Below are 17,848 nucleotides of genomic sequence, written 5' to 3' on the forward strand. Positions count from 1 at the left end.
CCTAAGTTGTTCTCTGACCTCTACACATATATCATGGCATGTGTGAGCATGCACATACAACATACACACACATACATATTTTAAAAACACACAAAAATAAAAGACTGAGCAAGTCAGTGTACATTCAGTGGGTATATTTTTGAAGTATTTTACTGAGCCAAAGGTTAAGAGGTGAATTCTATGGCCATTCTAAAGGCTTATTCTGGGGGAGTCTCAAGTTTTTTTTCTGAACTGAAAATTGAGTTGGTCTATATTAAACAAGACTGAAATATATGGTCTTTGGAGACTTGTGCACGATACTGCAGAAAACAATGGAACTACTATTTGCATTGGTTCAGAAAGCCTCTTGTACAGCAGGGCAAACTACAAGTTGAGAAAGGTTTTCTCAGTGTTGACCTGACTGAACCCAACACAAAAATGGTTGCTGAGCTTGAGTAAAGGTAATGTATGTGTAGACACTGTTCAAGATGGCTACATTCTACATCTTGTTTGGTAATAATGATTACTACCAAGAAAAACTTCACTTGTGCAGAATGTTGAAGGTGAGAGTACCTACAACATTGAAACCATATTTCTGCAGATTTGAATTACTTCAATATGGGTTAAATTAAGTGTAAACATGCAAAATGCTAAAAAATTAAAAGAACCATCCAAATATTCAAGAAATTGAGAGAGCCTCTTGTGAAAAAATGTCTCTCAATGCTAACCTCAACTTAAGCAAACAATGAAAACATGAGCTATTTTTTGTGTTTATAAACATTTTGAGCAAAAATAATATAGTAAATGAAATTAAAGGAGCTCACCATAATATAAGTTTATAAATTAAATGAATAAAGCATCAAGAATTATCAAATAACTGGTCTAATGAAAAAAAAATTCCTCTTTTTAAGCCTAATAAAAATGGTAAAACACGGGCAGTGATGGCGCACGCCTTTAATCCCAGAACTCTGGAGGCAGAGCCAGGCAGATCTCTGAGTTTGAGGCCAGCCTGGTCTACAGAGCAAGTTCCAGGACAGCCAAGGCTACACAGAGAAACCCTGTCTCAGAAAGGAAAAAAAAAAGGTAAACAGCATAAACCAGGTATTGAAAACAGAAGCAAACCCTGGTTTTAAAGATTTTTGCCATTGCTGCTTAATGCTGATAATATTGAATGTTGAAACAAGCCCCTTTATAACTGCACAAAATTTTGCTTAGTCCAGATATTAAAAATTAATTTCCCATTATCTTATGTGATACACTGTTATAATTACACATCCCACATTTATATACATTTAAAAGTACTAAACACTAAAGTAAGAAAATACGCAGGTGTAAAAAATACAGAGGCAAAAATACTTGGGAAAACTTAAATTGCTTTTATTCCAGTAGGAAGATTTATTCTTAATGCCTTGGCGGAAATGGGTTCTGTTGCCATGGAGCTGGAAGATAAAAAAACACAAATATTTGAGGTATATTAATGATATAGACTAATGCTAAGTAGTAGTACAGTAGAAAGAGTCTGAGATTAAGTTAAAGCCAAAGAGGTTAAGATCAAATTGTACATCTGCCATTTATCAGTCATAGGATCTTGAGGAAGTTATCTAAAGTTCTGTGGGTGAACAGTTTCCTCATCTTTATTCCAGGTATTCATGAGAATTAATATAATAAAGGACATAATTATGTTTGGCACACAGGTTCAAGTATTGTCCATTAGTTCCACTCTCTGGTGTAAAACACAAGCATCCTAAGCAATAGAGGTGTGAAAGGGATTTTGACATCTTTTAGGTATGCATGTACTGTAACAGGTAACTTCTGTAGACTGTTTATACTACTGAAAACTAGAAGACAAGCTTGCAATACTGCAATTTGTCTTCTGTTTTAAGAAGTAATTTCACAATATTTAATATTTGTTTTCTTTTTCATTGGCTCAAGGAAGCAATAAGTAAGATTTCTGAGTCATAGCTGGGCTTGATCCTGCAGTGACCCTTCCTTACTATTCCAAATGGTCTAGCTATTAATAACATAAGAATGCCCAAACCATAACTACCTTTGTGAAAATTACAATCAAGAGTCTCCATTTCAGAAACTGAAATGTCTAAATAAATTTTCTTTGAGACAGAGTTTCTCTGTGTATCCCTGGCTGTCCTGAAACTCACTCTGAAGACCAAGCTGGCTTTGAACTCAGGATATCTGCCTGCCTCTCCCTCCTGAGTGCTGGGATTAAACATATGTGTCACCACCATCACCACTGGCTTGAAATGCCTAAATTACAAATCTGCCATATCTGTTTGGTGTTTCCCTAACAGCAGCATCAATGGCATCAACCAGAAAGAGAAAAGCACAGCTGCACTTTCTCCCCTCTAGGCTTTCTCAGGCAAACCATTCTGTCGTGTTTGAACTCATTTGGCAGGGCAGGCAGGAAGGGAAGGATAAGGCACCTAGGTTATATTACTACCTCATATATGCCTCTTGACATTATAGAAGAATGCAGAAAGTATCTCTAATGTACCAGAGGGACCACCAAGCCGATAGCAACGGCTTCAATGGGACCTGACTGTGGAGGCAGCAGAGGTGGGAGCTGAGGCTGGGTCTACAGGACTTGAACAACTCTGTATTCCAAGAAAGAACTGGAATGACATTCTGAAGTAACTGCGGTAGTGCCTTGTCTTCATCTCACTCTGACCGTTGGTCCACTCAAGCACTTTTTAATCTCTAATTCCTCTGAAGAGTTATGTCTGCCTGGACAACCAATTTGGGACTTTCCATCATCCTGTATATGGCCAAGATGCGTAACAGAACAAGTGATGTGTTCTGTCAAAACAAATTCTAGAATGGTCTCCTGACACTGCCCCTGACAATGACGCCATTGCCAATTGTTGTCTGTAATGAATGCTGTATTCCTGAGCTTTGGTGCTGGGAGGTTTTTGGGAAAGTCCGCTATTGGTTGCCAGCCCAAAGAACTCTAATTTGGCCTTATATGTGTGGTGGTCTGTAACGTTCTCACCTGGGCTCTAACAATTCCATAGTTTATTAATGAATCAGCAATAACTCAAATGTAGAAGTGTTGATATGATCAGATTTCTTTCTCTTTTAGTATGTATGTACGTATGTAAGAGTGTCTCATGTGGCAAAGGCAGGCTTCAACCTCACCATACAGCCAAGTCTGAACTGAAACTCCTGACTCCTCTGCTTTTACCTCCCAAGAGTTGGGACTACAGGCATGAAATCTTCATTCCTGCTTAAGATTTCTAAATTATAAATAGAATTATATCAGGCTGGCATGTCGCTCAGGGAAAGAGTACTTGCCAAGGATGTTTAAGGTCCTGATTTCCACATCAGTAGGGAAAAAAAAAATAGACCTATTCAATTATTTCCATTCCAACTGAGAGAGATAGTATCCCCAAATAAGCTTTTATACCTATTAATATTTAGGATTAGTCAGGGTTTCAAACAACTTCTTAAAAGAAATTTGCTTGTGATTCTGTATATATTGGTTGCTTTTGTAAAACTAGCTTCAGCAAAATTAGTTTAAAAATGTATTTTGATTCTGCTTGATCTGAAACATGTAACCAAGACCTGCATTTTGGAGCACCAGCCCCGCAGACATGGTTGAGCAGCTCGCACGGTCTGCTGCCAGGCCTTCCTTTTCTAATGGACTGCATTCTACGAACTTTGAGACAAACTAGCCTCTGCCTCCCAACTTGGGTTTAATGTGATAGTTTACAAACAGGTGCTTTATACAGAAGACAATCTTAGGTTCAAGAGGCAAATAACCAAGTTCTTTGTAAACTAATACCTTCAGATTAATGACTTAATTCACTTATATGAAGGTATTAGAAACTGAGAAAAGGAAAAGGTGGCTTCAAATAATTGATGTTTTTCCCTTTTCTATCTTTGTTTTTTATTTTCTTCCATTTATCAAAATAAAGCTTTACAATATGAAATCCAGATTATGCAGAAAGACTCTCCACATAAACTATTACTACTGGGAAGTACAGGATTAAAATGTTGGAATATTTCAGTATTTGTGCTCATTAATTATTCACATATGTGAGGTTAGTTGTAAAAAACTATCATGTCATTAAAAACTTGAATAACTTCTGTAATGGTTTCATCACTGTATGAATTTGACTGTAATTGATTTAGCTGTTCCCTATGGATGGTTATTGAAGGATGTATTAGTGGTATCACCAATTTTCTGTTTTCTGACTAGAATTACAACTTACAACAAAATTGAACTCGGTTCAGTTTATGAACAATTTTACAAGTCTACAACAGAAACTGCTGTATGTATCATCCCTTGTGACTACCTTTACATAAATGTAAAGCCAAAAGTAGAAATGAATCTTCCATTGAAACTTCCAACTCACCGTAAGTCCAAGGAACTTGTGGAAGCACGCCTGGGTTAGGAGGATAAGGATATGCAGCTTGTGGTACCAGCTGATGAGATGCAAACTGTGAATAAACTGGTTGTTGATAATTGTAAGAAACAGGCATGGGAAATGGAGAATAGCCATTTCCTGGGACAAAGGCATTTGCTTGCGGCTGCCTAGCAAAATAACTAAAATGTTCAGAGTACGAATGATTAAAATGTGTGTTCTGGACAGAACTTGCAACTGCATTCATCATGGGAGGAGGAAGAGGTGTCTCGTACGTCGTCATCCCTTGGTACGTGTGAGTAACAGCAGTGCCACTGCTGCTGCTGTACTGATAAAAACACCAAGCATAGTATGGATATGAAGTTCCAAATGAATGCTCAGAAGAATTATATACTGCAGTACGTGTGGGCTGTGGAGGTGCGTTCCAGGATGTACCAACTTTCTGAGTCAGGACTTTTGGATTCTCTCCATCCTGTTCAGAGAGAGTATGTTGTGCTGTTTGATTCACATCAAGGGCTGAGTTCCCATATGAACCAAATGGTGTGGTACTGGGATTCGGTGCATCTTTTACACACATTTCTGGTGACTCAGTTTTTACAAGCTGTGTTTTATGTACTTGTAGGACAGGAATTTTCTCCTGGATACACACAGGTTCTGGAGAGCTGGTATATATACAATCTTTAATAGACAAATTTAGTACTTCATTATCTTCATGTTTAAAGCCTGTGTCATTCATTTCAAGATTGCTATGGTTGGCCCTCACAGAATGGGAAATAGGCGCTGATGAATTAGGCACAAGAGGATCATCATTTCCTGCTCTTATGTTTGAAGGACAGATCTGTGTGTGATCTGTAGGGCTTTCATGCAACTTCTGTGCAGGTGTGTTGTCAGGTGAGCAAGTGGCATCTATATCCTTTTCATCACAAGTTACTAAAGGACAGTCTTCCTTATCATTTGTTTCAGCAGCACTAAAAATCCCATTTCTTTTCTTTATGATATTTAAGTTTTCCTGCTGTTCAGTGAGATACTCTGAAACATCACATGAGCTAAATGTTGGCTCTATTTTGCTTTCTGACTTTGGTGTGCAAGTGTCTTGTATGTTCTCAGAAGGTGAAAGTGAGCCAGGTATTGAGCTCTGTCTTTGGACCATTTCTTGAGATGCAGAGTCTCTTTTCAGACTGTCAAATGAATTTGTTCCTGTTTTGTTTTCATCTTTGGGATGAGATGCAGTAGTCCTATTGAGTAATAACAAAAATTCAAGCAACTTTAAAGCTATAGTTGTAACATTCTAACAGATAAACATTTGAATTTTCATTATATAAGAATTCACAGGATTGACATTTTCTCATTTCACTGGGATTATACAAGTAAAACACTTTCCAGTTTTACTCTCTTGCTTTGAATTCAGATATGGTTCATGTTGGAAGATGATATACTCCACATTTCAAAACATTCCCAATATTGTGTTAGACAGCTCAGTGATTCGAAAAATTTTTAATAAAAGCTTTTAAAAGTAGGAAACTACTACTAGTTAATCAGTATAGCTTCTAGTTCATATATACTTCCAACCCACTGGCAAGCTTCATTACTCACAAGTAGTCATCTCTTCCCTTTCTGCATCTCTTTTGGTCTAACTACCTTAGTTGGGGGTCCCTACCACCCAATCCATCTCCTTTTTCTTATTAAAACATCATTTTTGTTTGCTTATCTTCTGAGAATAAGAAAAGATCTGCAGATTTCTTGCCAATTTAATATACATGGCATTCTTACTAAGTTTATTTATTTACTTATTTTTTTATTTTTATTTATTTTTTTTTGAGACAGGGTTTCTCTGTGTAGCTTTGGAGCCTGTCCTGGAACTCCCTCTATAGCTCAGGCTGGCCTGAAACTCAGAGATCAGCCTGGCTCTGCTTCCCAAGCATGCGCCGTCACCACCTGGCTAATTATAGTCTTAATTAGGTAATTATGGCACTATGAAGAACCCAAGTATGTTGAGAAAGGAAAAGTAGCACTATTTCTCCAGAGGTAAGAGGAATTCATCTTTGGCCTAGAGTCTCTATTCCCTCTGAGAAAATCAAAAGGCCCATGTTTTAACCAACATAACCTTAAAAGGCATTTTAACGACAACCCACACTGACATTTAGTGCTATATAAACTGCGTTTCCAGAGCAGGTCATTTGTCTCTCTCCTATGTCCAGTGAGGACTGTCTGTGTAGACTAGCAGCTGCCTAGACGGTCTACCCCTTCAGAGGACAGGCACTTCTGTGAAGTCAGCCGTCTGTGTCCATCTTGTAGCAGAATCAATTTTGTCAAGTTACAGTTTTAACTCTTTAAGTAGCAAATAGTTAGCTATTAAACCTAAGCTAATTACTTTGCTGTATATTACCCTCTAGTAGTCCATTTTTATGTCACTTTATAATAATTCAATCACATATGCTATGAAAAGAATTCTAGAAATGTAGTATTATTTTAAAAGAGAAAAATCAAGGAAGAAAGGAAGCTGTTAGCTCTTCCTTTTCATATTTTGCTACTCATTATCCTTCATTAAATGGAAAAAATGGAGATAGTGAGCAACCCCAAATTTTACATAGGTAAATGAGAGATAGTAACTCCACTGGCACTACTTAGCAGAAAATGATAAAAACGTAAGCAATGTAGTGAATTTCCTATAGTTCACTCATTCAGCTTAAAGAAATAGCCTTTGAGATATACTATTTTACACTGTTAGGATACAAACATTATGAAATAGAATGTTTGTATTATGAATGTCTGTAAATTACACACCATTTTAATTAATGTCCCATTGATGTACGATGGCAATTTCTCTTTAATCAATTTTGTAATTTAGTTGGTATGTTACACCTACAACTTAAAAATTAATCACTTGCCCTATTCTTTTATGTACTTCTAAAAAAGTTTAAGCAATTTAAAAAATGATTTCTTGATTTAAGAATTTCTAAGCTCCAGCTAACATTAATAATCTGTTCTCAGAATCTACTTATTCTTTATAGCACTGAAAACAGCCATTTTACATGGCATTTGCTTTCAATACTTACAGACCAAAGTTCAAACTCATTAGGCCTTACTTAATCCGAAACAAATTTCTATGTCTGTCACTTTTGTCTTCTAAGCTACATGTATGATTCAATAATTTATATATAACTACAAATTGTTATTTTTGTTTTTATTATTTGCCCATTTTTCCTTAGTTTTTATGAAAAGGTTGATGCAACTCCTACCTTGGACTCTTGGATACTGTTTTTTGTCCATTTCTTTCATCTTTCATGGTAACCTATTAAATAAATAAAATCCATGTTTTACATTAGTGATGATAAACTACATTATAATGTAAATCTATTCACCCATTCAAAAACTAGTGGCTCCGCTACACTTACAGTAGTTCACGTTTACAGCTTTCAAAATAAATTGGCAATATTCTTCTTGCCCCCATACTTTAAAATTTAAAACTAATTTTGTAGTCTATTCATGATTGTTCCCTCCATGTTTTGTGAGACAGGACTTTATTACGTAGTTCGGGTTGGTCTTGTGATCCCTCTTCATCTACTTCCCTAGTGCTGTGATTGGATGCATGTGCACCATGACCAATTTACTGTTCCCTTGTTAGTAAACAAGTCACTAAGCCCCTCTGCCTTTTCTAGAAATAAATTCCAATCCATTCCATTTGGTGTGCAGACACCTGTATGAGTGTATGTGTTTATGGAGGTCAGAGGACCACTTGCAGGGGTTAGTTCTCTCCTTTAGGATCCTGAGTGTAGAACACAGATGGCCAGATGCAGCAGGGCAGGTACTTTCATCTGCTAAGCCAACTCCACAGCCCATATACAAATTCTTTTTGTTTTTATTTTTACGTGTACAGGTGTTTTGCCTTCATGTATGTCTGGGCACCACATATGTGCAACTATCCATCAATTTTCTAAGGAGTTATCTCTCAAATATAAGAGGAGTGCTCCTAATCTCTATGCCCCAAAGCCTTCAAAAATCTAGTAGCTTGAGCTATGGCACAACACTCTTGTTATGTTTACATCAGGAACCTTTTACTGCAAGCAGAGATTCAAATTACTACAAAATTACCTTTGGGTGTTATACATGAAACATAAAATACATTTCTTAACTACTGAGCCATCTTTCTAACCTGATAAAATAAATTTCATGTTTAGACTCTGGTTCCATTACCAAGATACCTGACTATACACATGCAAATATAACCAAATCTGGAAAATGCCAAAATCTGAAACACTTTTGGGTTAGCACTATCAACCAGCCTATGTATGTACATGTATATGCATGTATGTATATGAGTGCTTTATCTTCATGTACAACTTTATGCCAGAAGAGGGCATTAGATCCCACTAGAAATGGTTGTGAGCCACCATGTGGTTGCTGGGAGTTGAACCCAGGACCTCTGGAAGAGCAGTCAGTGCTCTTAACCACTAAGCCATCTCTCCAGACCCACGTTTTCCATTCTTATGCTATGAAATGGCACCATTTTCTAATCTTGGCTGACTTACCACTTCTAACTATACTCAGAATTTCATTACCTTTCAAATCACCAACAAAACAAAACAAAACCCTAAAAAACAGCACATTTCACATGACATTACACTTTAGTATGTAAGGATAAAGTTCAAATTCCTTAGGCCCATATTTAAGATCTGGAACAACTAGCCCATCCCCCTCTCCCGTGCATGTGCCTAAGTAACAACCTCCCTTAATCCTGCTCTCATTCTTCTTGGCCACCAATTTAAATTGGCTGAAAGCACAGTTCTATACAGTACTTGCCTAGCATATGCAAAGTCTAGGTTCAAACCTCAATATTATAAAGAAAAACATTTGGCCCCCTTATCTTTAAATAAGTTAACAACAGAGCATATATCCTATGGTTTTCTGGGAAGTTTTTATTTTTTTATAGTGTATAAATGTTGAGAAAAATGTATTCATATGATACTTTTCTAACTTTTTGACAATCACATATTAAAAGTATCTGCCAAGTGGTTGTAGCACATGCCTTTAATCCCAGCACTCGGAAGGCAGAGACAGGTGGATCTCTTTGAGTTCGAGGCCAGCCTGATCTACGGAGTGGATTTCAGGACATTCAGGGCTGTTATACAGAGAAACTTTGTCTCAAAGAACAATTCTACACTATCCTTCTGACAGGTTAAATAGGTAGGTTTCTTTAGCTAGTTATTAATATTCACAACATTGTCTTAAGAAAACACTCAATAAATAACTGGTGAGTGGTATAACTCATATTCCCAATAATGAACTTGCCCTCTTATTAGATATTAGAATTTATTCTTCTATGAAATACTTTCTTTTATTCTTCTATGAAATACTTTCTAAGTGATAAAACTTTGAAAGTTATGTATTTGCAAGGTATCTCAATTATATAATTCTATAGAGAATATGAATCATTTAACCTCAACTTTTTTATTCTGTAAGCTACTTTTCTGGCTAGAGTAAGCTTGCTTTCAAGAATATTTTCAAGTTTGATCTGAAAACATTTGTACCTTTTGCTTTTTACAAATGGAAACAGCATCAGTATATCCTTTTCCCTCAGAGACTTCACATTTATCCACAGTCACAGGTCGTTTTTTAGAGGAACTTGAAAAGCTTTTTACTGTGCCCTCTGCAGCTGAGGGTGTCTTTCCTGTCTCTTCAGGTTCTGTAATAGGAGTATCCATCTTCTCTTTTCTGTTTAGTTGGGAAGTGTTTCTTCTGTTACGCAGCATTTGGAAAAAGAGGAGATGAGCGGACAACTTAGTACCTTTAGCATTTATCATCTTCATATGTTCAATTGTCTTCAGAACTTTTATAATATGGACCATTTTCCCGAAATCTTTCTGAGGGACAGACATTATATTTTTGAGTAATGCAAAAAGCTGGCTGTAGTTATGTTCTAATTCTGCCACAGTGTTTCCATAATTTATAGATGCAATATGTGGCGCCAAGTCAATATATGTGGGAATTGAATACTTAGACGCATTTAGAAGCCTTTTAATTCCCAAAAGTTCCTTAAGTTCTCTAGAGAATAAACGTAGAGCATAGGAACAATTAACAGCTTCACTGTAGTCACAGATAACACCTAGCTCTTTCTTAAGGTGAGAAATAGCAGTCTCTATCACTTTCCAAAGGCAATCTGTTTGGTTGTCATCAACTGAAAAGGAAGCCATTTCTTTTTGGCAGCCAACAAGCTCAGGAAGGAGAGACCAATCAAACCAGAGCAAACCTCGAAACCTCTGGTTGTGTAGTTTCTTTGCCATTGAATTTTTAAGAAAATGAATGGTTTCTGAAAGCATGGCAGCTTCAATATAAATCTCAATAGCTTCAGGCTTTAAAATGACAGCTCCAAGGTTGTGGTTAAGTATATCTAAAACATTTTCTTCAGTGATAAAAATATTATCTATGTGATCTTTTTGTAGCATCTGGAAGTGTTTTTTTAAAATTTCTAAGTGAACTGTACATCTGAGAGTGAGGTCCTGTAACTTCTCTAGGTCTGCAGATTTGGCTTGATCCAGTATCTCACTAATACAACAAATATCTGGGTATGAAAGCCAAGCTTTGTTCAGCTTACAGTCTGGCATGCTAACTATAGCTGACTGTCTGGAAGCAATCATATCATCGTCTTCAAGCCCAATACTTGGAGTTAATTCATTGTTTAAATCCTTAGACAAGACATCATAGATCTTCTTCCACTTAGAAAAAGCACATTCATTCATCTCCTCCATTTCTATGTTCCTTTTAGAATATTTTTTGGGGAAAGAGTGGCTTTTCTCTTTCCATACGAGACTTTTTGCAGCATCAAAATATATATGTTCCAGACCATAAAGACAGATTTTGATAGTTATTTCTTCACTGCTCTTGATAAAACTAACCTTTGAAGACACCACTTCTAAAATGATCCACAAATGGTCTTCTTTTCCTGGATAAGAATGGACTTTAGGAGAGCCCCCATGCATACTGATCAGCTTCAGCACACTTTTTCTTAAGGCTTCCAAGTCTCCTAAACTATCTCCAAAGTTAACTCCAGAGGCAAATGGAACAGAAAGACAAAAGTCAAAGCAATCAGAATAGTGGTTCATTATGGCTTCACATTCATTAATCTGCCGTTTGTATTTTAAGAATGCATAGTATGAATTCTTTTCTTGTTTTGTTTTTGTTAAGGATTCAACTAACTGATGATGATAACTTTGTAACTCACAGAATGCATTGTATTTTAATCGTCCTTGAAAAGCAGGATAGAAACTGGACTGCAGTTGATATCCACGTGGCCTGGGAAGCAGCTCACTGTACAAGCTCTCATCGTACCACAGTAAGCTTCGGAATGTTGGTTCACCTTCTAAGAATCTTCTTTTGTTTTCAATGAACTGGATAGTTTCCATTGCCATTTGAAGTTCTACCCAAGTATCAACAGCACAAGGTTTCAATTTAAGTCTACAATTATTCCACAAGTTCTGTTCTACCAAGAGCTTTCTTGAAATCAGGATTTGGTCAAGTGAACATTCTTGCTTTCTTTCAAAAGCTTCAACAAATAAAGGGAGAATATTGTGACAAACTTTAGTCTCTTCTTCTAAAATCTGCAAAGACGCTGCTTTATCTGCTCTCTGTAAAATCTGAGACAGTTCTGTCATCCGAGATGTGTAATTAGCTAAGTGATGTTCCTGTAATTCCTGCATGTGTGACAGAGGCTTCTTTGGAGGAGCAGTGACTTCAGAGTTCTCAAGGACAACAGGCCTATGATTGGTTCCTGCAGTGGTTGGTTTGGAGGGACAGTCAGCCGGAGAGTAGTTACTAAGTTGCTTAATTTGCTCTGCTTTCTGTCTTTTACTAAGCTGACTAAGAATGTTTTTCAAGGTAATTGTCTCTAAAGTAGAATTTTTAATGCCTAGACGAGAACCAGTCAAGTTGTTTTTATTTATTTTCTTGGGTAAGTAGTAGGATTCTTCTTTTATGATCTTATTCTGATGTTTATACCCAACAATTACAGTTGATCCTTCAGTAATCATTTTTTCATAAACTGCTTGCTCAATTTTTCTCATTTTTTCTTCCTCAATGTATTTTGCAACATATGTTTTTGAAGGACCCTTTACATTCTCTTTTAAGAGCAGAGAACTATCATTGGAAGATAGTTTCTTTTTATTTTTCTTACAAATTTCTTCAGTTACTGGTGTTAGATCCAATTTAGACTGGTTAGCAATATCCACCTCATTCTCCTTTATATGAAAGAGTTCATTCCCCCCCATAGAAGATTCTTCCTCACCAGCTGTTACTAGACTTGGTGACAATGGAGGAATAGTGTCCCTTCTGTTTGCTGTATTTCCTGTAGGAATGTGTGGTGTGATCTCCGTAAGAACTGTACACTTTCCTACAGGAAAAATTGTTTCCCCATTTCTAATATCATCACATACAAGGTTATCTGGTTCACAGATAACATCATTTAAAAAGCACTTCTTATTTGAGTCTAAAACTGAAACAAGTATGTCAGTGTTAGCTTTAAAAGTTACATCATAACTTTTGTCTCGACTATGACTTACGTTTTCTTTTATGAAACTTAAAGACACTGAATTACTTTCACATACCACTGTTTTATCTTCAGAATTATTTTCTCTTGTTATATCCTTAATATTGTGTGTTGAATGGTTTTCAAGCTTTGCAGAGTCACTATTAGATAACCGTGTATCAGTCTGATACTCTTTTTCAGTTAGTGTTTCATCTGGGTAAAGCATATATCCATTGGTTTCAGAAAAATGCTCAAGTTCAGAAGAGCTTGCATTTCTCCCAATGCTATTAGTGTGTTCTAGTTGATTTATACTCTGGGAGGTATAGGCTAGGGGTAACTGTGATTCATGAAGTTGTTCTTCATCACAAAATTCTCTCACATGGAAAGTGGTAAGACTACCGGAGACATGGCCAGACATTATTTCACTGGAAAGGCACTCTGCAATTCTCTCTCTGTCTGATCTATAAGATCTGTGCTTTGATACCGGGGCCAATGATTCATCAAAATCGAATCTTAATAATCTTTTCTCTTCCTGTCTGTCATATCTTCTTTTGGATAAAAAATGCCTAGTCGAGTATCTTCTTTCAGACATCCAACTATCACCTTGAAGATCACAACTTTCCCAGAAATTATTGCATATTATTGCATATGCTTTTGGTAATGGGCCCTTTCCCTTTTTCCCCACTTTAGATATAAGCTGCAAAGATGTATGAACTCTTCTATGAGCTTTTTTTAAGTGAAGAACAGCTTTGTCCAGTTTTCTGGACAGATGTTTACTTTTACATAAAGATGCTTCATTGTTTAGAATATTCAGTACATTCCTAATGTGCCTCTCTGACTGTGAAAATGTTTTAATTCGTCCTTGGGATAAGGAAGAAAAACGTTCAAAAGAGTCATGACTTGTTGGCTTCCTCCTCTTCTCATGAGTTTCATGCTGCCTTAAATCTTTACGGGATATATTCTGACCCCTAGAAGATGCATGCAGGCTTCTTTTGCTACTTCTTGGTTCTATGTCCTTTTTATTTCTAGCGTCACTGAAGTCAGGTTTGGATTTTGTGGGACATTTATTCGTATCATTGATAACTGTGACATTCGATGGTAGAGTAGACAAAGAATCACTGTCTGGTTTTCCAGATATGTGACTCACATGTGTATTATGACTTGAGTCAGAAGAATGGGAGATTCCAGATTGGCCCACATGTCCTGATTCTTGCACTGAATTACCAAATTTATTTTCACATGAACAACCTGAATTTTCTTCAGAAGGTTGGGAATAAATGCCAAATCCAAATGCCTTCTCCTTATCTGCTTCTGATTCTGTGGGTTCAGTTACATGTTTGTAAAAATTATCTTTCAACTCTGAAGAATCATCAGTGGGTCTGATTCTCAGACTAATTAAATTTGTAATTGTTACTTGTAGATCTGGAAGAAAAACTGGGTTGTGGAGCTCTCTTTTGTCTTTTTGTGAAGAGAAAGAAACACAATTACAGTCAGTAGAATGATGTGGATCAGTACCTTCCTTTCTTGCAAAACTCGAGGTTTCCATCTCTTCATAACTGTGTCCAAATATGCCTTCCCAATCAATCCGGGACTTCAGGGTCTCATATAACTCAAATTCTTCACAAAGAACATTTCCATGGCTATGTATATTTTCTTGCAACACAGAAGCTTCATTACATTCTTCAAGTTCTACTTCAATTTCACTACCCAATTCAAAAGTTTGAAGAACTGAATTCTCATTTATTAACTGGTCTAAGTCTTGTAATTTATCTTTATCAATATCAATTTCACCATCAGAAATGCCATGTTTTACTAAATGTAAATCTGAAATCTCAGAGGAACAAGTTTTGTTTAGCTGGTGTTTTTGATGATCCCCACAATCTGTGCTTAGTGTAAGAACAGTGGTACCAACTGCTTGTTTTGTAGCATTTGAAGCTACACACACTGAAGAACCTTCCATTTCTGGAAATGTGGACACCAAGTGTTCCACACTTCTTCCATCATTTGGTGCATCTTTTTGTTTTATGGCAGCCATACTATCTTCACTACCTGATGATGCACTTTCTGCATTCAATGTGGAACATTCTTCAGAATTCAGAACTTCTCCTTTGGTGTTACTCGTAGTTTCCTTCATTTCAACTATATTCTCATTCTCATTTATGTTATCTGTATTGTACTCTGGAGATGAAGCAGCACTATCTTTCTCTTTAGTCTCATTTGGATTTCCACCATCTTTTTGTTCTTGCAAATTAATTTTCAAATTCAGATCAGAGCTCAACTCTGTATCGGAAGACAGGCTGTGGTCCTGCACATCATTTTTAATATGAGAACTTCCTCTGCAATCTTTTTGAAGGTTATACAATGACACCGCCTCATTTTCATTTTCCCTCTGGATATACATATATTCTCCAACTATGTTGCAACCTGAACTGTCAAGAGATACGTCAATGGCAGACGATGAAATAACTCTATCAATGAGTTGTTCTCTGGCCAGGGGAACATCTTTGGCTTCCTGGAAAGCATCAGTCATAATGTTAATAAAGTTCTGATCATTTTGTACTGCTTTCAATTCTATTAGCCCTTGAGCCATGGCAAAATTTGTATGAATATTATCTTTGTGCTCCAAAGAGTAGTGAGGATGCGTTTGTGAAAGGCACCATTTATTCCGAGTAAGATTATACTCTAATTCCAATGCTGCATCATCTAGTTCATTTTTATCCTTTGTGGTAGATATGGGAGATGTGGGCATTTGTAACTTATGAGTAACTGGTCTTTTTTCACAATTTCCCCTTAAAGGATTAAGATTTTCATCTTCTTTGTGTTCCTGGTGCAATGTAATGCAATTATCAATTGGGCTACTTTTAGTTTCATTAGTAAGATAATCAACAGTTTCTTTCCACCAAGTTTGTTTTACAACATGTTTAGAACTGTCCTCTGGGCTGATGAAGGTTTTCATCATTCTAGTATTTTGCATGTATTCATTTAGGTTTCCTGTCTTCTGGACTGGGAAGAGTGAAGACATCTGGTGACCAACCTTATATATATCGTTTAAATCAGAAGACCACAATGCCTTAGACATGTGACTTGGAGAGTCTTTACTATAAGTATTTTTTCCTGATTCATAGGATTTCTGTGGCTCATTGCTTTGCTCAGTTAAAACTTGGATGTTGCTTTCCTTTTGGGCTCTCTGGGCCTTTTCTTCATTGTATTTTTGTTTCCCAACATCTGAAAATGCATTTGGTAAATAATGAGGGAAGGAAAAACTGTTTTGTTCTTTACGTTGTTCTGTAATAGCAATTTTACTAGATGCGGTACAATCATAGTCCTTTGAGCCCATATCAGGAGTCTGATAGTGTGAACTTTCAGACGAGAATCTGAAGCAAGTGGCATCTGAATAATTAGTAACAGCATTATCAGCACGGGCAGTTTCAGGTGAAGAGATGGAACTAGCTTGCATACATGTCAGCTTTATTTCTGAATTACCATGACCCACACTCTGATCAAATGGCAAAACATCACTTAAACCCGCAGAATTATTTTGTTTTCTCATGCTTTGTTCTCTCTTCATCAGTCTTGGGTCCTTAATAAGTTTTGAAGTAATAACTGTACTTGAGCCAGTACTGCTCTGAGAAGGAAGAACAGCAGAAATACTACTTAAAATACTTCTAAGATATGTCACACTAAACAGGTCACCATTACCACTTGCTGCATTAGCAGTGGGCATGAAAGAAAGATCTGAATTGTGTGTGTGTACTTGAGAAGCATCTCTAACTTCTGATGAATTATCTATCTGTCCACTGTATGCTTCAAACAGAGAACTGTTTCCATTTTGCACATTTCCATAAGAACTAGAAGCATCTGAGTTGGAAGGACCCATCTCGGAATTTAGTGCTTTGCATGGACAATTTTCCTGAACAAATGGATCGACAGGTTTCCTGAAGTGCTCAAAGATGACTGTAGCATCTTTCCCTTTTCCAATTCTTTTGGCAATTGTACAGTTACTCAGAGAACATGCTCTTTCTGTGGAAACATAAATACAAAAATATGTCATGAATAATTTTAACTGAGAGTTCTTTTAATAGCCCAATGGAGATTATCTGTTCTTAGCACAAAAAGTAGACAGACAAGAAAATAAGTAACAAATCAATAAGGAATAAAATGTTGCAATGTAAAATATAACCATAGTGTAAGCAATTTAACTTAAAAAAAAAACCCTATTTGGTTAAGAAGTGAATTTTGATAAATAAATTATAAATATTACAACAGAAAGCTGGAGAGAACAGTGAGATAGCTCGTTGGGTAAAAATGCTTGCTATCAAGATTGATGACCTGAATTTGGTCCCTGGGACAAGACCAGGGAGGAAGAGCAAGAGAGGAGAAAACTAAGTACTACACGTTGTCCTATGATCTTTGTGTACATGCCTGGCACACATGTGAGTACATTAACTGTGGGAGCCCATTTTCAGGTTCCTTGTGGCTTTACTCAACAGGTCTGCATAGAGAGGATGATTGGACCACAGGCCTGAGTGCAGGTGTCTGAGATGGTCTGCACTTGGCTGTGCTGGGAGGAGATCTTTTGCTCCACCCCTTGGCATTTCTATAAATACCCTGGGGCAGAGACAGTCAGGGCCTGTTGGAATAGGTTCCAGGCCCTCTCAAGGCTATCCTGTATTTTCTGTTTATTTCCACAATCTAAATCCTTCTATATAATATTTCCTTCTGCTCTCACTCAAGAAAACTCTGGGGAACTATGGGGTTGGTGGGTAAATGCCCCGCAATTAACACACAAAAATAAATATATAATAAAAGAGATGGCTGGGGATATAGCTCAGTTGGTAAATCTGCTACCAGCTAACATGCAGGAAGTTCTGAGTTCAAGTTCCAGCACTGCATAAAACCAGGTGTGAGGGTACACACTTATAATCCTAGCATTTGGGAGACAGAGGCAAGAAGCTCAGAAGCTAAAGGTCAT

The 17,848-nt window shown here is 36.8% G+C and overlaps 1 protein-coding gene across 6 annotated transcripts in view; it reads right to left on the reverse strand.

Moving 5' to 3' along the window:
- Positions 1–1,332: 1,332 nt before the first annotated feature.
- Tex15 (testis expressed 15, meiosis and synapsis associated) overlaps positions 1,333–17,848 on the reverse strand; it is a 71,703-nt gene continuing 55,187 nt past the window's right edge. For 4 of the 6 annotated variants that reach the window (XM_006973946.4, XM_015992790.3, XM_076553531.1 and 1 more), the window contains 4 exons: positions 9,887–16,896; positions 7,598–7,650; positions 4,350–5,593; positions 1,333–1,418 (listed from right to left, as the gene is read on the reverse strand). In XM_006973946.4, the coding sequence (XP_006974008.2) occupies positions 1,381–1,418; positions 4,350–5,593; positions 7,598–7,650; positions 9,887–16,896 (8,345 nt within the window). In that variant the 3' untranslated portion in view covers positions 1,333–1,380. The remainder of the gene's footprint in view (positions 1,419–4,349; positions 5,594–7,597; positions 7,651–9,886; positions 16,897–17,848) is intronic. The other 2 variants (XM_042262589.2, XM_076553532.1) reach the window with 1 other exon arrangement.

The sequence above is a fragment of the Peromyscus maniculatus genome, chromosome 17 (genome assembly GCF_049852395.1).
Source record: "Peromyscus maniculatus bairdii isolate BWxNUB_F1_BW_parent chromosome 17, HU_Pman_BW_mat_3.1, whole genome shotgun sequence".
Taxonomy (NCBI): domain Eukaryota; kingdom Metazoa; phylum Chordata; class Mammalia; order Rodentia; family Cricetidae; genus Peromyscus; species Peromyscus maniculatus.